Source organism: Melanostigma gelatinosum (genome assembly GCF_949748355.1).
Source record: "Melanostigma gelatinosum genome assembly, chromosome: 18".
Lineage (NCBI taxonomy): Eukaryota > Metazoa > Chordata > Actinopteri > Perciformes > Zoarcidae > Melanostigma > Melanostigma gelatinosum.
This window is the reverse complement of record NC_136651.1, coordinates 15,738,738-15,763,295: the sequence shown is the minus strand read 5'-3', so window position 1 is coordinate 15,763,295 and position 24,558 is coordinate 15,738,738. Positions and strand designations below refer to the sequence as shown.

Sequence of the window (24,558 nt, the reverse complement as noted above, 5' to 3'; positions counted from 1 at the left end):
CCGATGATGATGAGAGGGATGAAGTAGAGCCAGTTCCAGGCGTTTCCAGCTACATCGTTGGTCTGGACACACAAACACACACACACAAAGACGGACGTAAGAAGAAGCAAGTCATCACATTCTACCAATAGCACATATATATAAATAAAGAATACATTTTTCAACATGTAACAGTGTGAGCATAGTTTTTTCTCATGTAAAATAAAGTGTGAAACCTAAAACCAAAATGCAAAGAGTCAGCAGTACCACAAATAAACTCCACGAATGCTTGATTCGAGTTAGAAAGTCACCTTTGTAAGAAATGGCAAATTAACTTAAAATAACAAGTAATTTTGTTTTGTTTTGAATGAACCAGCTTGAGCTGAGCTGCTTGTGTATGAATTTCCCATCAACAGCTGTGACGAACAATGTACTTTTTACAAACCTGGAACTGAAAAAAACGCTTGCCAAGTTGCCTCATTTGAAAGTTACTTTTCAATAAAAAAAGAAGCAATTAAAAAAGTCTCCGTCGTCTCTGTGAGCTCTGTACCAAACAAACACAACAACCCCGATATCACGGTGAAACAACTGTTGAAATGGTCCTCCGACCACGAGAGCACAGAGCAGCAGCAGCGACAGAGCAGCAGCAGCCTGTAGTGTGGTGTGAACTGCAGCTGAGACAGCGTGGAGGCCATCGGATCACACACACCTCCACGCCTTTCACTCGCCTACCTACATACATTTGTTTGTTTGTTTTTGTGAGAACTTCTGAGCAGAGCCATCACCTTTTCCCTCTCATTTCAGATAAACCGGAAGCAGGAACTTCCAACATGGCCACTTGGCCAGGTCTGTGTGGAGACTGCAAACTCGCATACTCACAATTAAGGGACGATTTTCACCGCCTGGAGTCTGAAGTCCGGAAAAGGGAACAGCTGATCGACGGATTCGTATCCGTAGCAGCGGCCCAGGCAAAGCATATCTCTATGCAATCTCAACTGGTCTCGGATACTGCGGACACTATTCCCTGGCTACCCGGCCCTGCGTACGGGGAGTGTAGTCGGCCCTCCGACCACGAGCTGAGAGGACCTGCTATAGACCCGACCCATAGCTCCACTCCGAAACCATCCTGGACGGAGGTGGTACGCCGCGGCGTCCTGGGAAAACCAGCTGGGGAGTTTCCGTTAACCACCTCCAACCATTTTGTAGTCCTGACGGAGAATACTCCCTCCCGGGCTTCCTCTACCCTTCACCCCTACTCGTTGGCGCAGACGGCGGTAACGTTAACTCAACGGTTAGATGCAAGGCTTAGCCGGCCCATGCCCAAATTGGTATAAGCAAAAACTACAGGGGGACTTCCTACACTGAGCACCTCTCTCCTCCTCTTCTTCACCTCCGTCTGTATGCATTGATGTCCCATTAATGCTCATTACTAACTTTACTTCTTCCCCGGAGTATTTGTGCTTTCTCGCCTCACAGGATGACCGCAGTTTTATCTGGACACTGGTTCTTCAACCAGCCATGACCAGCAGAGTAGGACAAATTAAATGTCAGAATATAGAATATATAAGATAAAACTAAAATGCACAGTATATACAATGAAATACAATAGTGTTAAATGATCTGCCTAGGTGAAAAACAGTAGTGCAAAAATTAAAAGTCAACCCCAGCAAACAACAGTGTGTAGTTATGTGGAGGATGATCTGGCCAGAGGTTCTCTCCATAATAAAGACATTGCTTAATGTACATAAATGGCCAGTGTCATCATAAAATTCTGTTGATTTAAACGATACGACATCAGCACCATGACCTAATAGAAGAAGGGATGCTATACTTGACAACTTTATCGTTTCATCTGCAGATGCCCCAATGTAAAGACCAGCATGTCAGATTTAGTAGATTGTCATGATAGACATGCTTGTCTTGGTTGTTGGCATGAGCAGAGGAGAGGAGAATAGAGAGCTGTACCGCGGCCCCTGGGCAGCATGGAAGGACATCAATCACTTCAATGTATCATATCAGGATGGATACTGATCCAGTATTCTATATTACAAACAGATCTGTGGTTCCCTCTACATTTAATTCACACAGTAAGTGGCTAAGATCTTTGTGTTCACGATTTTGCTTCAAGTCTGCAGAATTTTACAATCTGGTGCTATCTTGAAAACAACCCCAAAAAAAGAGCAATTTTTCATACTACAGTGTACAGACTTTTGTATATCAAGATCACCAAATCGTAAAAGTTCCAAGTGAAAGGCTCTGCTTTGGAGCCCATCTTTAAGCACACTGGGTATGGAGCCATGCAATGAGATTAAAACACACAGCATGCAAGGCAAGAGAGCAAATACAGGGCATATGGTAATCAAAGCCACTGGCTGTACTAATTAAGTTCATTACAAAACTACTGATGCACTACGTTGCCTTTGGCAGTGCTTCTAATGACCCCATATGTTGTTTAAGTGCAATGCGATGACGGAAGAAACTAATACACGAGTAAAATGGAGTTATGAATATAATAAGGTCTATTTATTCGGAAACACTAGAAAGCTAATATCCTTTAAAAAACACACACACCAAGCATTCTGTATAAAAAAACATATGGGACTGAAAACAGAACCTTCATGGTGGATGTAAAAAGTTGCCTCCTACATTTCGTTGATGTCTAAAAACGAACTTCAGTGACTTATATTCACTGATCTTGATGTTTTTATGAGTTCACTTGATATCGTTATTCCACCTCTGTTATTTCCATGAGTCATCGCTGGCTGACTGCTCCGAATGATCAGCGAGGAAAAAGCAAACGCTGCCACATAATTTGGAGTCATGCATCATGCAGTAGTGGTGTGACAGTGTACTCCCACTCTCAGCTTACAGTGCTGCCACACACACACACACACACACACACACACACACACACACACACACACACACACACACACACACACACACACACACACACACACACACACACACACACACACACACACACACACTTTCTCTGATGCCAAGGGAAGCCTGCTGAGATAAAGACAGCCACTCTGAATCAATTCTGCAGCTCCTTACAGTCCTGAAACATTCACAACGAGCAGCGGTGACTGTGCTCAACAGCTCTGGTGGCACAGAGAGCAAAAGGTCCTCAGAGGGCTGCTTGAATAGGAAGAATGTATCAAAACTGTTTCAATTGAATTTTTGGGGCTCCCATCGTCTCTCGTTGACGCAACTATTTTTCTCTTTTGACACTGATTGAATTTGCAGCAGGCTCATTTTAGTAATATTTACTCAGCCGGCTTGACTTCAAGGCTTGAACAACCGCAGCATCGCAACATACACAAGACATTTTAAACAAGACACAAGAACATACACACATGTTGAAACGTGTAGCAACATGTTTTCACATCCTGCACACACACATAACGGAAAGGAGCTCGGCTAAAAGCTCATGCTAGCCATTGTTACCTAAAGCGAAGGCAATTCCAACACCAGGCGACTAAATGAGCACACAACGAAAACACTAACAGCACATGAGCGTATGGTGGGGCCATTTACATTGCATGGAGGAGCATTTGCACTCGGACAGCCTATCCTCAGCCGTCCATGTAAACATATGGTCCATGTCTGTCCATCTGGTGGATGACTCAAGGTACTGCACTCATTCTAAAGGCATTGGCCTTCAATACAGTAATAAGCTGGTAAAATAGACCAATAGGTGATGGTTTTCTTTGAATGGGGACATGTATAAAGGTCTGATTGATATATTGTTTGTTTCAAACCAAAGTTTAAAAAAACAGCTGTATTTAGATGTAATTAATTAAAACCGACAGTGACATCAGTGAAATTATATAATGTTTTTATTCAAACGGCACATATGGGACCAAAATGTACCCAAATGGGCAATTTGAATAGTCCACCTTAACATGCCTCCACTAAAACCACTCTGCTCTGCTTTACTCTATTAGTATGAGTCTGTGCACAGGTAATGTTCACATGTTGTGATATGGTTTGCATACACTCATTTTGGGCATGCCATTTTTAAACAGGGGCCTGAGCCACAGGCTTCAGGCTTGAAGAATATTACATTTGCACACAAAGTTCCTTTCAAATCAAAGTGCTCACCGAGTACGAGTCTTACAGGCTGAAGTCTGGTATTCAGACTATATATTGTGAGGCCTTTACCTCAATGGTAACCTGCCTTCAGCTCACACTGTCTGCCCAGCACCAAACAGCTGACAGACAAAGTTAGAGAGCAGTTTGCGAACAAAGAGGAGCACAACAGAACTCAAATGTATCAGGTGGACACCAATACGTCTCCAAATTAGTGATATTGACACTCGAGTTAGCTACAGTTCCACCGCTGAGGTTCAAACAATCACACACAGCCAGGACTGTCTCATCTGCGCCGCTCTATTTTTACGAGGATTTGACATGCACAAGATGTCGCCCTGACAAGGTGAAGGTGCACCTGCCTCTGTGACTCTAGCGGCTCTAATGATGTGAGAGGAAAAGGTACCTGTGACCCCTCGCATGTCACACACACACACAAACACACATTCAACTTCACGAACTCACATACAGATCTTAATAAAACAATGCAAGATTCCAATCAATATCAACTCACGTATTTTTTAAATGTGCTCTGATCCCATCACTTACACAGCAATCAGCTGATTGAGAAAAGATATTTAGGGACTCGAAAAAGATTTTATTGTAACAAATGAGAGAAAACATGATGTGAAGTGACTGAACATGACACAGCAGAGGTAATTAGGGCCGCGTCGAATTTGATGGCAGTCGTTGGATTGCCAGGAGAGACAGAAGAAGTGTAACAAAATCACGAGGCATGAAGCGAAGATTGCCACATTATCAACGCTGAGAAACCACCCGCGCATCCTGCTGCTGCTACAACGGTGCCACTTCCCCGCTGACTAAAGCAGCATTCATAGTGTGAATCAGTGCAAGCCTTAGGCGTCTTTTGTGGACCGCCGTCGTGGCTTTTCTGCTCAAAAAGAGTGGAGTGGACACAGATGGGCATTTCAATATGTGTCTTGTGTCTTGAGATTTATCAAAGTTTCTTCAGAGAAATTGTACATAAATAGGTCCAACTCAATACATTTTAGCTTTTTGAATTTTCCAGTGTTTTCCAGTGTGCCAAGCGTGGAGCAGAACTACAGCGATAGATGCAAAAAGGCCAATGGCGCTCTCTAGAGCCAGTGTTTGTCCGCTTTGGGCTACTGTAGAAACATGGCGGTGCAACACGAACTCCGTGAAGAGGATCCGCTCCCTATGTAGACATATAGGCTCATTCTAAGATGACAAAAACACAACGATTCTTATTTTCAGGTGATTATACACCAAAGGAAACAAACTTACGATCTAATTGAATGATCTGAGCATTCAGATCATTTATCGTGTGCGGATGTCAAAAACAATAGTGCACTGACAACAATATTCAGTTTTCACCTTGAACACTAATTATTATTAAGGCAGGAATGATTTAGTGTATGCAGGGGAGGAAGGAAATATGAAGGAAAATCCAGCAAATGAGAGAATAATTTGGAAGGAAAATGCTCAGTATCTTTCTCTGCGTGAACTTCTGGATATTCCACCATAATCTGGCCTCCAACGTTCCGGAGTTGCATATCTGTAACATCCACCATGTGGTTAAGCCACTAAAGACGACACTGATGGGAGGATATTTTTGCTTGAGTCAAAAGCTCCGCAGCGGCTGGCAACATAATGATCATTAGCATAAGCTGAAATCTCTTCCTCTGCTCTTCCTCTGCTCCTTTTGTGATTCGAGAAGGTTCCGTTTGGTGGCACCCAGGCTCTCACTGGGTGTGAAGACTTGTACTTCATCATGTACCAGGACATGCTGTCTCCCCGTCCTCCTCAGCACAAGAACACTTTGTCCATAAAAAGTAAACTCCCCATTGATTTCAAGGAGAGGTTTACTGTGTCGATGCAGCGTGGGTGCTGCACGCTGTTTGGGAACGACACCCGACAACCAAGAAGTCTCCAAACCTAATGCACAAAACGGCTTATTTATTAATGCCTTCCAAATTGACGTACTGGACATGCTGGTTACAGGAACTATTTATATGATATGAGCATTTTCTGACCTCAGTAGTTAAGTTTTGATTTAGGCAACTACCTGGTTACGTTTGCAGACAGGTTGTGTTTGCAGGTCAAATAAACTCATGCCGACTGTTGCTAGGAGACAGGATACACTTAGAGTTTAGTGAGGCCACCTGATTAAGAGGAGCTGGCCTCCGCTTCTGATCACTACTTACATGTACCCATTTATTCGAATGAAAGTTGTGCATCCAACGCATCCCACAGAATTTCAATGCGAGTTAGTTTTGCAGCCCACGACGCATTAGCATTAATGAGGCAAAAACAGCACTGTATTGAATAAATGCAGGGAGCATATTGCCAGAGGTCCTGGTGACATTATTAATTATGAAACATGAAGGCCAGTTTTAATAATTCAGTCCCTGGCCAAAAACTTTATCAGAATCTCAAAATCTCCTGTTGGCTTCAAATACGGATGTATCGCATTTCTTTCCAGATAACCAGGACTATTTGAAAATTTAAATGTAGTTGATTTGAGGAATAATGTTCAAGATTCATGATGGGATAATATATAAATGTGACAAGCATGCATCATAGAACAGTAATTCAACTGACCGGTTTAATCTGTGAGCTTTTCTGTGGAACTGACAGAAACTACCGGTTAACTAAAATATGCTGAAAGTAAAACAACAAAGATTTACTCAACTCACTTTTACTCAAATGGAACCATGTCACTTATCTTTCTGACCTCATCGGGCTCAAAGCAGTGTGTTGCTGATGCAGTTGAGTCGGGTCAACAGAGCCCTCTGTGACTATCATGGTGTCAATGCAGTGGAGTCATTGACATGAACAAAGTGTTACTCTTAGTCTGAACATGGCCGAAGTGTCTTTTTCCTCTGACTTTACACAGAGTTTGCGTCACGCACATAAAAGCATCATTTCAAGTCTCTGAGCAGTTTTTCAAAGATAAAATATTCATTTAAAATGATAGTGTCTTCCTGTCTGATTCGGCTTTCAAACTGGACTTCCTGGCTTGTGGTGCATCTTTTCACTTGTAACTGCAGCGACATGCTCACACCATGAGAGGCATATTGTCGGTCTGAATGTGGTCTGAATGTGGCCTCGTTGTCACCACTTCCTCCAGTTGAAGGATAACACGGCAGACAGCAGCTGCTGGGAGACCACGGGATCCTGGGACGTGGCCTCACCGGGAGAGGCAAAGTTGTGAGGGATGATAGAGGGGGAAGGAGATGGAGGGCAGGGAGGAAGCAATAAGGAAAGAAGAAGACTTGGAGGTGTACTCTGCATTTTCTTTTGCACCATTAGAGAGAAAGGTCTGAGCAATCCCGCTCTGGGCAGAGGGAGCATAGTCATCAATCTGCAGGGTTAATGCCGGGTTACAGGAAAGTATATTATCCACAGAATAGAGCCCCTGGATGCTATTGTGGCCTCATGGTGTTTTAGACTTTCAACCCCGACCCCCCACCCTCCCCTGCTTCTGCACCAAGAGTGAATATACATTTGTGTGCTCAGGATATTAATGCACACATGGCATGCACGCTCCACTGCATTGACACAAATACACCTATGGCTCTTTTCCACTAAATAAGGTCGTCGTGGTTTCTCCTTTTATTTCCTTTGTTGTCCACATTCTTTGCGGGACATTTTGTCCCTGCTCAGATGATGAGTTCCAGGTACTTTAAGAGGGGCCAAGACTTCCTTTTCCATGCGCCACTCTTTATTAATACTCCGATTAGCAGCTCGAGTTGAGAGATGACGTGTCCGACCGGATTGTTTCTTAAGTAGCCAGTTTTGAATAAAAAACACAATCATCGTCAGGTGGGTTCCCAGATTGCATTTCGGCTAATGTGTTCTGCCTCTCCTTCTCTCCGCACGGACCGTTTACCTGCATTCAACGAAAGACTGAGTCCGAATACTCAGACTATAAACAGAAACCAGAATGCTTCCGATGTCAAAGTCTTGTCCCATTGCCTACATATGAATAGGTTTGGTTTGGGTAAAACAAAACACAAGACCTCTCACTCAGGCGGAATTATCAGGCTAATTTAATCCCCATGGCAAGGACTTTCTCACCATTGACAAGTAGCATAACATGTTTGCAATGGCAAGTGTAGAAAATGCTAAGACATACCGTGCTCATGGATTTAGACCAGTGGTTCAACTGTCGACTGGATTTCAGTTTGAGGTGTGAGCATTCGCACCTGTCAGCCAGTCACCAACCCGTGTTCTCTATAGCCGCGGTTCTTGTAATGGCTCACTGGCACTTGTTACACACACACAAGCCTGTAGGCTGATGTTTCACAGACACAGTGAGCGAGCAACCAAAGGTTTCAACAGACGGATGGTCAGCAAGGTATTAAACTTCTGTTGAAACACTCTCCAATGAGCTCAACACCGTCTGTGTGCAGTGAAGTAAAACCTTCACTGCAAGAGCAGCAATCAGGCAAATCAAAACAGTCCCACAATGTGTCTTGTTTGCCTCAACGGGACGTGTGAATGTTCTCCACAAGGCCATTTAGAAAACGATGCCACCTGACTACTTCATGCATTTGAATCAATCCAGTCATGAAAAGGAAAAGGCCGAGAGAAGAAAGGAGAGGACTGGAATGTCAAATGAAGCAGTACATAGAGAAGCACCTGGTTGAATAGGTGGGCAGGAAGAAGTACAGTACGCCGCACAAAAAGCTGTGGTAAAAAAAAAAAAAAAAAACAGAGATCTTTATCTTTTGGTTAATTTCTTCTTCAAATTAGGTCCCAGCTAAGGGACTTCTTGTCACATTTTACATCTTTTTTTTGCCAAATATAAACAGACCCTTTTTAGCCGCACAACTGCTCGCGCATCACTTTCTTTCGCTGTACATGCGTAACCACGTCCAAAAACATATTTTTAGTGTGTGTCAATACGGTGCCTGACACAGACGGAGGACTGAAGCTGCTGCTGCAGCTACACCCCCTGTGAAGGTGGTGTGAGGTGCAATTTGTGTGTCGAATATTACACAGAAACCTGTGGACAAAACAATATGAAAGAATCTGATAGAATAAAGAATCTGAAAGAATGAAGTTTTCACCTTATTTGGCCAGGGAAGTGCATGCTAAATGTCCCAAGTGTGTAAATGGGTGTCGGCTAATTTGAAGTCACAGACCACAAGGTGTTTTTGAATTGAGTTTAACTACTTGATTCTCTCCTTTTCCTTATTGAAACCATCTCAATGTGCCAGAGCCAGCCTTTCATCACACTTTTACGCTGTAAACACTGGGGATTTCGTTTTGTCTTGATGGAAACTTATGTGTAATTTTGCATACATCGCTGGGTAAAAAACAAACGGATGAAGCACGAAGGCAGCCAGCCACTGTGGTATTAGCCCAGACACGTCTTAGTTCTGCCTGGTTGGACGTCGCTTCTCCTTTAGGGATTCTTGTTTTCCTTTTTGTGTTCTTGAATTGTGTATTTTCAAAAGGCACTATCATGCTTTTAGCTGACCTAAAAAAACAGAGCGGTGCTGGCATTTAGATAACAAAACAGTTTGGGTCGGTGACAGAGGGAAAAGTACTAAAAGTACTAAAGAACTCGGGGGGGGGGGGGGGGGGGGGCGTCCCATTGACCCGGTTGTCTAAGACACAAGCTACATGGCCATAATATCGTTGCTTTGTGTCGAGGTTGTAAAACTAAATTTAGTCACCTTCTCTTTCAACGTTTCCTCCCACGGTTCATAATTGTTCAAGCAAAACAAGCACAAAGTGACAGGTGTTTATTTGTGAAAACAAATGTTCAGTTATTTTAAAAGACCATATTTGACGCTACGTCACTGAGCCACAGAACGTTACATCCGACGCTTAAGTTACGTTACAAGCGTACTTATGTTAAGCCAAACCATGATGTTTCTCTAACACTAAGTTTTGATGCGTAATACTAACCGCCATCATTTCACAACGTTAACAATGTGTTACAACACTACGTAACACAATGTGTTTCACAACGTACTGCCCCCCCGCGTGAAACTTCTGTGTCAAGACACTACACCAAAGGCTCCTGCCCAAGTGGCAAAATGTGATGGGTATGGATGAGATCACATCGGCCTCAGGATAAGATACTTTTTATTGTTGTGCATGCTCCCAATTGGCGACTACCTAACTGTATATTTCCATTTTTATGTAGAATGACACCAAGATTTATATTTCCATCCATTTCTTGCATTTTCTTACCATTCTACACTGCTGTTGAATATTTGTCCTTGTCCAATCCGAGAAGCAAAAACCTTTGAGATGATTAATCGGAGACTGAAAACCTATAACTTTCCCTCTCCTATGATTGAATTGCATAATTGATACCGCCGTCTGTTTTTTTGTTCCTCCTATACAGTTTTTTTTTGGAAATAATGTTAATGTACATAAGCAATACATCATCAATCATGTTTGTTGATTGAACATGTATTTTTGTTGTATGCATGTTTTATATTGGAATTATCTTCCCTTTTTAAAATGGTATTTGTTTCTTTTTTGTATACTGAGAGACTGATATGTCAAAACAAAAAGGATACGGTGTATGTAGACTAACACTGGACAGGTACAGTGTGTCATCTGTGCCTCTGCTGAAACCGTACCATCTAAAATTCAATTCAATCAGCATCGTTTATCTCCATGGGAGCATAAAAATAAACAAATTAATGGCAATCTGCTTATTAGATCAATAGATACCCTACCAATTGCCTCCGGCAGAAGACAGCTCATCAGGTGTCCAATAAAAAAGGGTTCATCCTCTGAGGAACATGACTATCAACAACTAACCCTCAACTAATTTCAATATATCCAGTCCTTATTTTTTTCAAGACACATTTCCGTAGAGTGTCGGTCCAGGTGAAAATTTGACCACTTTGATTTGGCACCATAATCTAAAAGAATTATCTTCTGAGGACCATGAATTAAGATGATAACATCGACGATGTTGATGAAAACACACATTCTGCAAGAAATAAAGCTGATACAACGTTCCGAAATCTTAAGTGCATGAAGACTCACGTTGTAGAGGATTTCCACCCAGCCCTCCATGGTGATACACTGGAACACAGTAAGCACGGCAAACAGGATGTTGTCAAAGTTGGTGATGCCATAGTTGGGTCCAGTCCAGTACTTTGTGCACTTGGTCCCGTTGGGACACATCCTGGCCGGAGGCTCCAGACTACAAGGCCAGTCTGCTGCCATCTCACCTGACCGACAGAGAAACAAAGAGAGACATGGAATGAGTTTGGATTGCATATCCTAACTCATATTTATGTTTTCTGGTGACTTTTACTTCAACTGAAGTGTCTATTTGATGGGCGGATGAATAAATAGATCTCAAAGTAACTGAAGTACCGGTATTGAAAATATTTTTTAAAAGTTGTTCGATGCCACGATAATAATTCCGTTTCCCCCAAATGCCAACAGGTTGTATGTGGGTCAGGTCTGCAGCAGGGACAGCAAAGCAGCCAAAAGGTCCTTTTCCCCTGCCACTTTCTCCAGCTGCCTCACGCTGATCTGATGTGACCTCCTAACACTCAGTCATCAGTCATGCTGGTAACACTTCCAAAGGGAAACACCCAAGGACATCCTACCAGGTGCCCCACCCACCTCAACTGGTTCCTCTCAGTGGAGACCATTGACCTCCCAACCATGTCATGCAGAGTGTGGCTGCAACCTCATTCTGTCAATCATTGCACAAAGCTTGTGTCCACAGGTGGAAGCCGGTGCAAAGATGGACGGGTGAATTTCGAGCTTTGCTCTGTGGCTTGGCTCACTTTTCAGCCGCATGCTCCAACAGAGAGCCACTGTTATCGCAGCTGAGGCACCGAGCCAGCAGCCGATATCACAGCTTCTCTTCTCCACTCAGAACATCTGGAAGTCATCTATTTGTCAGATACTGCTTTTCCTCTACAGTTACTTCACGAAACATGAAAAAAACATGTGTTATTGATGGGTTCTCGTTTGATTTCAATTGTTCTCTATTCACTGTACAACAAGACGGTACAACTTACACAACTCAAGAATCACACTCACACTGTCACATCTGCAACATCAAAACCACTGAAATGTGCATGTTGGACAAGACAATTACATCCAAGTTTGACTAAGAGACAAAAAGTCGTACCATATCGCAGTGACCGGGATAATCAAGGACAACATATTACAAAACTATGCAGATGTTTCTAGTCTCGGGGGGGGGGGGGGCTAGAGGATAAGGCGCAGGCCATTATCAGTAAAATCCCTCGTGCACATCTGGCAGGGCACCTTTGTTGCATGTCATTACGAGTCTCTCTCCCCTCAGTCCATGTCATCTTTCTACTGTCAGCTATCGAATAGAGGAAGAGCACTCCAGGGGCGTGAGGGGCCGAGCTGGTAAGCACGAGGTGCATTTTTAAATATAAACATGAATAATATTCAATGTACAAAATATGTACCAAAGTTCTGAGCCCATAAAAGAAGTCAACTACTTTACTGAGCTAAGGATGATAAAAACATAATCGCTGATCAGATCATTTTTAAACAAAGGGGTAATCACATGATGATGTGATGTAAGCCAATTAAACAAGTAAAATGTTTGTATTTTGTCGCCTAAATTAGACTTGATCACGTATCTAAAGACAAACTAAAGTGTGACTGGAGCAGAAAATACTAACTAAATGTCTGCGCTACAAATACAAACTAATGTACTTCCAACAATACCAAATAAATGACTGTGATGAAACAAAGACGTGTCATCGTTTATCTGTTTACTCGTGTATGTGCATGAGGTCAAATTTCAAAAAAATAATTTGAGGAGAAAATGAAATATTAAGTGTAAAGTTTATAGAAGTTACGCAGCTGTGTGGCAGCAGGTGGGATCATGAGAAGGAATAAGAAAATAAATCAAGGCTTCAATCTTCATGTCAACGCACTTGACAATCTTCAGGTTTTGCATGGAAAGGTTTTGTCAGTTTTGTTAAGTTCCTCCTAAAACCCCAGCAACAGGTCAGCCTCAGATTAGGACGTCTCATTGACACCCAGCAGGTCACGGTCGGCTCTAAATCATTTTTGTGACTTCTTTGTGTTTGCTCTAGATCTCTGTTGTACTCACACTTTATCTTTCATTCAAACCAGAGGAGCATACTTGTGGAACCTACTGGTGCACGCTCTGCACCACAGCTGCATCTACAGCTGCCAGGACTCTGGACCACACTGGCCTAAAGGGTCTGAGTTAAGATGCGCTCTGCAGTGCATTTGTAAAATATTTCAAGTTTAGTCAGCTGAGTGTGGCTGTGGTTTAACTAAACAAGACGTGTCCCAACTTTGTGCGTGAGTTTCCAGGGATTACGGAGCGACAGAGGGATGAGGTACCAGAGTACATGGAGGGTGCTGAGAGTTTGTTGACAGGATGTCAGCAGATGGGGATCAGAGGAAAAGAATAAATGTGCTGAGTGCAACAGATGCCTTGTGCGCCCAAAGTTTCATGAGGGATAGTGCCACGATCACAAGCCGTGCCAAGTTCTAACGATGATTCGCAGAGCCAGATTGCACAGCCAACATGCCTCTGGTGTCACTCCAGTGAAATGTGTCCCTTTCCTTCCTACTGACAGGTGCTATGTCAGCCGGACTCAGTGTCCTCAGATATATATCGGAACATCTCAGGTCTCTACTTTATTCTACTGGGTGCAGTTCCTAATGGAATACATTGAACAAATAGTAAGGTTCTCTTATTCTTTAATTGGTATTTATTTTAAAGGTTCTGCATGTGATATTCAGAGCATCAATATAGCAGCAACTATTTGCTAAGAAATGACATGTTGGAGTAATGACTTCCTGAGCAGAAACTCAAAATAAATGTCATATTGACATTGACATTAATGACATATTTCGTAATGCCGCCATCAACTTTGAGAACAGATTTATATAAATAGGCATAAATATTGCGTGATGGGTATTAGTGCAGAATTTCAAAGCAATGAGCTTTGCGAGTGGCAATAAGATGTTGGTGAGTTGAAAGGATCGTAGTTAAAATACTCATTGTTAATATAAATCTGCAGATGTGTTGGTGTCTTTGTGGAGTTTGCTTACAATCGAATTAATGCCACTATAGGGAACGTATCCAATTCAATCCTCCCGTCTGTCTGTCTTTAACAAAACTAAATGAATGGCTCATGGCAAGGTCTTATCGTGTATCGAAAGGCAAAATCTCTGCGGAGAGAACTAAAGGGAGAAAGAAACTATTTTATGTCGCGCAAACCCTGAGCTCATGTGACTGTACAGCCAAGTAAAGGACGCAACACAAAAAACCAACATGCAAACATTCTCAAACAAAACTGTCTTTATCCAGCATTACCTGCGTATGACTCACTCATTCATATATACACACACACACACACACACAGTCGTGTTTTTAGGAGTTGTCGGGGACATTACATAATCCTAATCCTAATCTTAACTCTCACCCTAAAAACCAAGTCTTCTGCCTATAATGTAATGAAGTGTCTTTGTTATCAAAATGATGTCCCCACAAGACATCATTTACAAGGTAAAACACTCACACACACACACAAAGGCAGCCACACAGCCTTCATGTAGAAAGCTGCAGCGCTGCTCATCTTAATCAAACCCTGCTGCGACTCTGCGACTGAAATAACTCAATAACACACGTACTGTACATTAGCAGGCTGTCACAACCGCTCACGAGCACCCTGACATGCACGCATGAAACATGCACGCACACACAGATATAGGAATACACGTATTTTACAGCTGGCCCAGCCGACAACCCTCGAGTCACGCCTTCACACTCTGACACGAGCAGTGAGGAAATAAAGCCTTCTTGTAATTTCCATCACCGCATTACACAATTGGTCATTTCAGCCGAGCAAGACCCATTGTGTTTTCTGGATTTACTATAATGCTGCATATAATAACAATACTATTACTGCCAACGCCGATAGTAACCTGGCTGTGATTGATCAGAAATGGGTTTTGTTGCTACGCTGACTCAAACACAGGGGACGTATCTTCCTCCCTCCCTTTCATTTTCACAGACGACACATGGACACCTTGATGAAATGTGGTGGCGAAATCAAGGTGTAAAGGAGGTGAGTTGTGACATGTTCCAAGTGTGACGGACTTGTGCTGAAGTTCACACTGTCTGTGCGATCTCATAGTTAGTTGGCGGTTTCCTTTTCAAACGTACAAAACAATACGAGCTTGATTCGAAAGCATTCACAGTTTCTTCTGTATTATCACCGAGATGACCGAGTGACGTTTTGAGTCAGCCTGTCGTTGGCACGGCCCCGATAGTTTCCTGATGGTTTCATTGAATGGAACAATTATAATTATAGGGAACAATTATAATTATAGGGAAAATGAATATATGTTGCTACATTTTCAACTAATTATTAGTTGTTGGTGCAGCTTTAACCTTTACTTGAACTGTTTTTAAGTGTACGCATGTATGTATTTCTGAGGAGTTGTAAATTACAGGCAACAATACAATTTAACAAATATGGAGAATAAAGTTTTCCAAATGTAAAAGTTTGGATTTCAGAGAGTTATTTCTTTGAAAGACGACATAAATACTGATCGGTTATTGTTCTACTTTCTCATAAACCTGTAAAACTGAAAACTACAGCGTGGATTGGAAAATAGTGAAAAGAAATGTAAACATGGTTCATATTTAAGGAGTTAAAACTTATAAAACACTGTTGTTGAGACGCTGCTCCACTCCGACTCACACAGCAAGGAATACCATTCGGTATTACTGCAGCTCGGTACAGTAGCGCGCACTTCTAATGTAGCAGAGAGAGCTAGTCAATTGTAACCTCATTAACTCCGAGGTAGAATTCGATCGGGAGGCCGAGTACATAAGCATCCCAATTGAGATACAGCAGAGGCCTTATCAATCAAACCCTGAAGACCATTTCTCAAACTCAAGATGTGAAAAATCACACGTCAGAAATTGTGCTGTGCACTTGTTTGTTTAGGCACACTGCCTGCCAGCGCTGTGGATGTGCGGCTACGCATAAGCCACATACATACCAAACTTATGAATCATTTATGTACGCCTGCATACATATGCAATGTAATATAATGCTCTCATCCGTTGACAAATGTTGGGAACACAGCTGAACAAAGCTTTTCCTGGCGTCAGCTCAGCCGATAGTCGGTGTGGTCGTACAAACAACGCGCACAGCCAAGCTGTTGCTCTCACCGGTCTCTATATTGAAGCAGGTGTTGTGGAATTTGCCGCAGTAAAACTCCACCCCGATGATGGCAAACATGACAATGGCGAAGAAAAGCAGCAGGCCGATCTGGAGCAGAGGAACCATGGCTTTCATTATGGACTTCAATACCACCTGGAGACCTGAGGGACAGGAAAATATGGGGCAGAGTGTTAGCAGGGCTCTGTCTATTTCTGAGGATAATTAAGGCCACATCAAATCATTTTATCTGGCCCAAAATAAATGCTTGCTTGTTGTTTACGATCATAATCATAATTTTGGAGAGTGGCCTGAAGGGAGGGGCTGTCAGTGGTGCCCGATTGGTGACTTTCTTGGACGATTATTTTCAATTAAGTCTGTGGTGCACATTTTTCATTTCAGCATTCTATTGAAAACTTTCCAATTTAAAAGACAAAATGAAAACTTTATAAGACAATCAAAGACTGTTTTTCTACATGTATATCTGTACCTACATCTGTCGGGCAGAGAAGTAATGAATATAACAACACATCAAAGCAAAGAGCAAAAAGAGAAAGGTGGAAAAATTCTATGGGTGGAGTCCTGTCCATTTATCTCAATGCTCAAATCAGAGCTGAGCAACAAAATAACCTTCCCGGAGTTTTTACAAGCCATTCTGTCCACAGTACAGTTCTTGAAATGATATGATCTTCAAATATTGCGGAACTTACTGGGGATTCCTGACACAAGTTTCAGGGGTCTCAGCACTCTCACTGCTCGCAGTGTTCGCAGGTCAAAGTCCGAACCCACCGTGGCCAGGATTCTGTACACACACACACACACACACACGCACACACAGAGACAGACAGACATTCAGACAGACAGGAACATCCAGTAAGCAGTTAAAACTTCTGCAATATGACGCAATATTTCACTGTAACATTGATACACACAATACTGTATAAGGTTGTACGTAACGTCATTTACAAAGATACAAAACAGAGAAAAGCATTTCAACACAAATACAAACCATCTTTCTGCCTCCTCACACACACAAACACACAAACAGCCTATAGGTTGATCACATCATATCTGCTTTTACCTACAAGTGGAAGAGCGACATAGTGTGTGTGTGTGTGTGTGTGTGTGTGTGTGTGTGTGTGTGTGTGTGTGTGTGTGTGTGTGTGTGTGTCTGAGACACAGCTTGCAGCCCTCATTACAGGCTGTATACAGAGGGGCAGACTTAAGTGCTCCACTGAAACACACAGAAAAAAAAACACATGCTCTGGGCTAAGAAGAGAGGGAGAGAGAGGGGGGGGGGTTAACAAGAAAGAGAGGAGGAGGGGTGACTGTATTCCTGCAGCCAGGAATAACAATAATTTGATCCTGATTCTAAGAGGGAGACATTCCTACACGCTCCCTACTTTACCAGCTTTCAAGGAAGCTAAGATATTCAAATTCTTGACTTGTAAACATGTTTTTTTCCGTTCTATTTCTATTCAAATGTGAGCATCAATGGTGGAGACAACATGATGGATGGAGAGAAGTCTGCCTCAGCGTGTTGAGGGAAATGACAGAGAACTAGCCTGATTATCAAGACTGAATACCCATTTAGTTTCCCCTTCGCTGAAAAACACAGAGATACTTCATGATGCTTTTTAAAAAAAAGGCATTTGAGTATAAATGATATTGTTTATAACATCCCATATGCGTATGTCCTTAAACCTCTCAGTTAAGTACCTCCGGGAGCCCAAATCCTAAGGAGTACAATAGCTTTTATATAGCGGGTAGCAAACGCTCACGACTGACTGAAAGAAATGCAGTACACACACACACACACACACACACACACAAAAAAAAAAAAAAAAAGTAGAAAAACAAGAAAGGTCGCTTATCGCTCCCTGGGTACCAGTTGACATGGTAACCGATAAAGCACATCTGTGCATTATCATTATGGGTGAAATCAGTCTGCTGGGATGAAAGTGCCTGCTATGTAATATAGAATATATTGTTTTATACATATTTCATGCACAGGCTTTGCAGTTGATCACATTCTCAGACAGTGATGGATTTCTAAATGCTACTTTTTATAATTGTCTCATTAGAATACTTTTCCCACATGCAAATTGTAATTATTATTTATCGTACTGTTTTAAAATGTACAGCTCCGCGTAGGGATCCGAGATTTAGAAACGAGCAGTCAGAGGAAGGAACTGAAAAAAAGAGAGGGATCAGAGCTGAGGGATGACGTAAAGATGAAATATTGATGAGGACTGCAAAACAGCGTATGAAAAGTTCCAATACCGACGCATCAGCATGCACATGCATACACGCATTCACCTTACTGGAAAGACTTAAATTACCATCCAAAAGCTCCCTTTGTCTCTGTCAATGGTGCTGAACATAAACCCACTCTATGTTGTTCTACATTGCACTAAAACCATCACACACAGTAGCTGCTGCAGGACTCTCCAAAGACCACGCTGTCGTCACAACAGATCCATAAACCTGTTCCAACTCAAAACACCACTGAGCTAAACATGTCACAGCTCAGTGTGTTTTGTATCAAGTTCCGGTTGAAATTCAGGCTGCACAAAAAGAAAATCTCCTTTTCTCTCCGTCAGTCATAAAATCCTCCAGATGTCACGTATCGTGCACTGTCCAAGGCGTCACAGAAGAAGTCCCCTCCTGTCTCATGACATTCATCACACATCAAAGAGGACCCTGCCTCTTAACCAAGAATTAAAGACCATATAACTGAGGTAAAGAAACAACATGAAAGCAATTTACAGCAGTTGGGGACATTTCTAACAGCGGATACCACAACAATATTCATAAATTAAACCAATTAAGCTGCAAGGCTACAATTTTCCCTTTGGCTCTAATGATACACAACATCTTTCTGCTGTCCCTCTCCATGGTGCTGAAACTTTCACATCGAGTCTCTCTCTTGGTCTTCTCACAACTGGCTTCTATCACTACTACTGCAGCTGTGCGCTGTGACTAATGCAAACACACACATCACCGTAGCGATCACGCAGCACTCACTCACAACCACCGTGAATCACCGTGGAAACCAGCTCATTTACCAGGGACGCTCCACTTCCTTTACATCTGGGGCCACTTTTGCACAATGACAGGAGGCCAGGGGCCAGTTCATAAACAAACATTAATAATATGTTGCAGTCTCAACAGCCCCACACAGGTCAGGTGTACCAACACATTCTCACTTAGCTTTCATATATCATCTAAATCTTTCAGAAATACTACTGTACACTGTCTTCTGATGGGAGTTAGTGTTTGTTCATCTGCCTTCAGTTAAAATACATTAAAAGACAATCCTACTCTGGCAGCAAATAAAAACAAATGTTGACATGGTTGTATTTGAAATGATTCACACCTTCTACTATAACATCTGATGTTAGAGTCAATGAAAAGAGGGTATACAAACCTGAATCATCGCTCTGTGCTGTTTTTATTTTATATCCTCTACCATCAACTCACTTAGTCCTGCTCCGTGTATGTGTGTCTGTGTCTGTGTCTGTGTGTGTGTGTGTGTGTGTGTGTGTGCATGTTTGCTTGGGAAGGGATGATTTGATGACTGTGTAGACAGACAGTCGGGCAGGGAGCAGGCTGAGCAAGAAGCCATGAGTTTTAATATCCCTTTATCATCACCGCAATATATCCATGTGGGCGCCAGACACCGGCACAGGAAATATGGAGGGTGATGCTATCGTCTGTCTGTCACTCGCTCACACACACACACACACACACACACACACACACACACACACACACACACACACACACACACACACACACACACACACACACACACACACACACACACACACACACACACACACACACACACACACACACAAGAGCCACGTGCCACTTTCCTCCGTATCATCACACAAAAGGTACAACCATCAAAGCATATCTCAGCATGTAGCTTTCTGCTCATCTTCAGGGTCGGACCACAAAAACTAAAAAACAGACGATTAAATTCACAAAGACACATTCGTACACACTGATGGTTTCCACATTGGTGTACAAAGTCACACATGCACAATAAAGCACCTATTTCCTGTGTGGTTCACCAAGTATATATATATATATATATCCTGATCCCGTGACTCAGTCTTTCCCGCTGAAATGAAAATAGAACTTGAACTAATTCAACCTTGAAGAAACAATGGCAGAACAAGACTGAGATAACATCGATTCATGCTGCCCATCAAAATGTGTAAGAACGAACATACACTGCACTACATTCAGTTGCCTCTTCGTGTTCTTCGTGCAAAAAACAACGTGACACTTCCCTCCTCCCGGTTCGATGGATGACTGAAAACAACGGTTCACATGCTCACCAGGAGACAATGTTCAAACACAAGCACTACTCGTCAAATATGAGACTTTTAGAATGCTGATGTTGCCAAGGGATGTGAAAATAGGCAACTCTTTGCTGACAAGGCAAAGACGGGCTGTTTGATTGGCATTCGGGCTTAATTTGAAGCGTTAACGAAATATCAAGTGACCTTTGAAAGAATAGTTTGACATTTAGGGAAATGCTCTTCGTTGCTTTCTTGCTTCGAGATGAGAAGATTGATACCACGATAAGCCAGTTATCTTAGCTTAGCATAAAGACTACAAGCAGGGGCTACAGCTATAGCCTGGCTCTGTCCAAAGAAGTGTAAAAAAAAGCCAAAGTCTTGTCCCAAAATGTTTAACAGACAGTGACAGCAAAAATTTTAAAAAAGAACAGCGGTGGAAGGATACAGCTGAGAAAAAGAGAGTCAAAAGCTCCCTTCTCGTGAGGCAGAGTGATGTAGTTTAATTACTGCGACCCTGCCCAGCTGGGGGCCGGCGGCTGTGATTGAGTTCCTCACACATAGAAAGAGGAGACGGAGGCTCCCGCAGGACAGACGGAGAACGCGGTGCTGGAAAAGAAACTGCTGCCTGTCTGTCTGACAGACTGTATGTCTGTCTCTCTGCATAGTGAATATATTAATTCAGCACCTGCTCGTCTACATGCGCGCACACACACACACACACACACACAGGCTTCCTCCTTATTAAACTCAAAAACAAGACAAACGCAGGGGACTAAAACAGCAACAAGCAAGCTCACATCCTCGGGCTAGGATCCAACGTAGCTCTGATTTTCTAAATCAAGCTCGATCAGCCTGACAACCTCCTATTTTCTTTACAGCCAACATAATTGGGGGAAAAAAACTATTGTTCAGTAGATTGCATCAGATCTTTGAGAATTGGGTGTTCTTGTTCTAAGGGTGGAATCAAACTTTCAAAAAGATCAAACTAGGGCTGGGTGATAATTCAATATGATAATTCATCGACTTTCAATGGAATTGTATCGTGATTAAATCATATATCAAGATATCATGATACACAATTAAGTAGGAACAAGCAAATACTAACTTTTCTCAGAAAATCTGACTCCTCTGTATTTGTATGCATGCATGAAAACAGTCAATATACAGATTGAATATTTAATCTTTTTTTCCTCTATAATTTCACTTGAAACTGTTACATGAAAAATATGACATGACCTATATCATGAAAGAGGAAGATGGGCCGCATGCAGAATGTTACGAAATAACATGACTTTACTAATTATTCAACAGGGGCAGCAATTAGTACCTACCTCAAATGCCCCCCAGGGAAATAAAGCCACCCGACATAAAATAAACAATTAAAAGGAAAATTTGCCACCTTTTATGTGGCTGTCCATTCAGTGATGAGGGTGAATGCAGTCGATTGAAGCGATAAATTCCTCAGTGCTCGCTGTATTGACAGAGAGAGCGGAGAGAGTGGAGCACAGGCCGTTTCAGCCTGTAGTTCTAGTCTCTGCCTCTGGGAGGCGCCGTGCTCTAGACGCAGCACACAAAAACAGAACTTGCTTGTATTGCTAACTATCTACTTTTCCAACAGAGAAAATGTCCCAAAATAAGGATGCAGAGGGTGTGATGGGCGAGTAAACATGTTGCAGTGTCTTATTCGAGTCGGAGGCTGAGGCTGTGGCTGCATGAGCCGTGCAAGAGGAGAAGGCTGGCATATGGACCCTCCAGGTGTCAGAAGCCCAATGCATCCTGGTACATGTAGGCGCTGCCGGCACAGCTCCATAAGCGAGAACCAAGCTTGTATTACCATCGCTCCATGATTTGATTCAACGAATGTTGCGTCTTTTACAATATTTACAACAGACACTGCCCTTTGCCAAAGATAAATTCAAAGTAACAAGTATTAGGTATTCGTCTCTCATCATTCATCTTTGGCTCTTCTTTCCTAGCTTGCTGATGTAACAGTGATGTATATTTGCTTGCTTTTCTACCTTTGGGATGAACTGGAACATTGAATCAGGCTTTACTGCCTGGGTCGATATAAGCGTGGACTTAAGCACAGTATATAAAACCAATGTCAGATGAGATCACAACACAAGTATTATAATTACAAGAATACATAGATATGTAAAGTGGTAGCGTTGTGTGTGTTATTATTTATGTTGTAAGTACATCTCTGGACGAGTGCCAACCAACACATTACTGTGGATGTTTCAAACCTATAGTCAATATATAGTCAATAAGGCTTGAAAGACACAAAAGAGGAAGAAAATAAAAGCGGCATCACGGACTCTGCAGGTGTGTTGATTTTAGAATCAGACCGGTATGTGCACTGCTCAGCTGGAGGTCTGAGATGTGTTGTTGAGCTCAGTAAACATAAACAACACAGGGAAGGAGTGTCTCCCCCCTTTACCCTCCCCTCTCTACATCCTCTCCTCCTGTCCGCTCCTTCTCCTCCTACGTCCGACTGTTAATTAACCCCAGCAATGAATCCCAAGTTGTCAAAACATAAAACACAGGTTGCTTCTCAGTGCCACGGCCACATTAGTTCTCCATGGTAATTTTTTCCCCCACACATCCAGTGATTAATGACCACAGAAAACACATTTGCAAATTATTTCCTGCGGCGCTGTGCCACACAAAACAACCAATGGCCTTTTGATCTCAACTAGACACCCGTGAAGTCCAGTGACTGCATCTTGCAGTGTATCGCTACGACAAAGTCTGTCCCCAGACAGACAGACATATAAACATCTGGGAGCTCACACACAGACTCACTGGGTGAAAAGAATACCAGCGTCCCTGTCGCAGCTGGTAATAAACCTGAGGATGATTAGTCCTGATCCTAAAAGTAGTGGACCCAAATAGACCCAGATAGAGAAGGAACCCCAACATCAGCAGCAGCATGATCCTTTTGTCCTGAATGCCACGGTTTCATTTCTCTCTGCCTCAAAGAGAATATTTCTCTCCTTTCATGACAGACTGAATGATTTGAATCTGGCCCGACTTGGGTTACTTACGGAGTGGAGCCATGAAGACTCATTTATCTGTGATAGGGAGGGCTCTCATTAGAATTGGTATGGTTTGGAAGTTTTCCTAAAACCATACATTTTTTAAAAGATGAACCTGAATTTTTCACTGCGGAGGGGATCCAATAAATCCTTCAGCCAATGTTGGAATGAAAGTGTTTCAGATGTTTCCCGATGCTGGGGTAGAGATTTATTTGCTCCCTCGATGTGGTCAGTGTGCTACATACTAATTTCTAGGAAGGATTTTAATATGTAGTGTATCTAAAAATAAAAGGTACCCCACTAGCAGCACTGTGAAGCAACGCTATTATGTCTGGGGCTCCTTTACTCTGCACATAGACGCAGGTGACACGTTGCACGTTCCTCTAAATGGTTTCACACTCTTCTAATCAACAGGAGGTGAAAAGCAGCAATACGCCAGCAAAGGGAGGGAAGTTTTAATACTTTTACAAATGTTCCATGTCGAGAGAAACGTATTCAACACTTTTTTTTCAGAACTCAAGGATACACAGAATCTATTTTGGTGAGGAACCGGCTGCAAACAAAAACTGTGTTTGCAAGAAAACTCCACAGGGTACCTTTAAACCTGTACTGATGTCTTCTTTCATCAGAGGTCTTGAATCATTTCTCGTTAGTACAACACAGCAACGCTAATGTATCGCACACTAACTCCAAAAACAGAAAGCTGTATTCATTCTATTCTGCATAGTATTGAACTGGGACACAACTTACTGTCCTTCTTTATTGGATTTATTGTGTAAAACAGCTAAAGTCCAGGTGTTCCAATAAAAGCATTGCATCATCACACATGGATCCAAACAGGAAGCAGATGCTCACGTGAGACAATGTCAGTGACACAAAGAGTAAAGTAGTCACAGGAGTCTTTGTTTTGGTGGACACGTTCAAGCTTTGCAGCTCAAATGTTAGGTT

At 42.4% G+C, this 24,558-nt stretch overlaps 1 protein-coding gene across 1 annotated transcript in view; it reads right to left on the bottom strand.

Moving 5' to 3' along the window:
* LOC306792348 (voltage-dependent N-type calcium channel subunit alpha-1B-like) overlaps positions 1-24,558 on the bottom strand; it is a gene marked incomplete at both ends in the record, with an annotated part of 86,130 nt that overhangs the window by 1,230 nt on the left and 60,342 nt on the right. Inside the window, 4 exons of the mRNA XM_079289419.1 lie at positions 1-62; positions 11,083-11,270; positions 16,268-16,420; positions 16,967-17,058. Coding sequence (XP_079145545.1) covers positions 1-62; positions 11,083-11,270; positions 16,268-16,420; positions 16,967-17,058 — 495 coding nt within the window. The remainder of the gene's footprint in view (positions 63-11,082; positions 11,271-16,267; positions 16,421-16,966; positions 17,059-24,558) is intronic.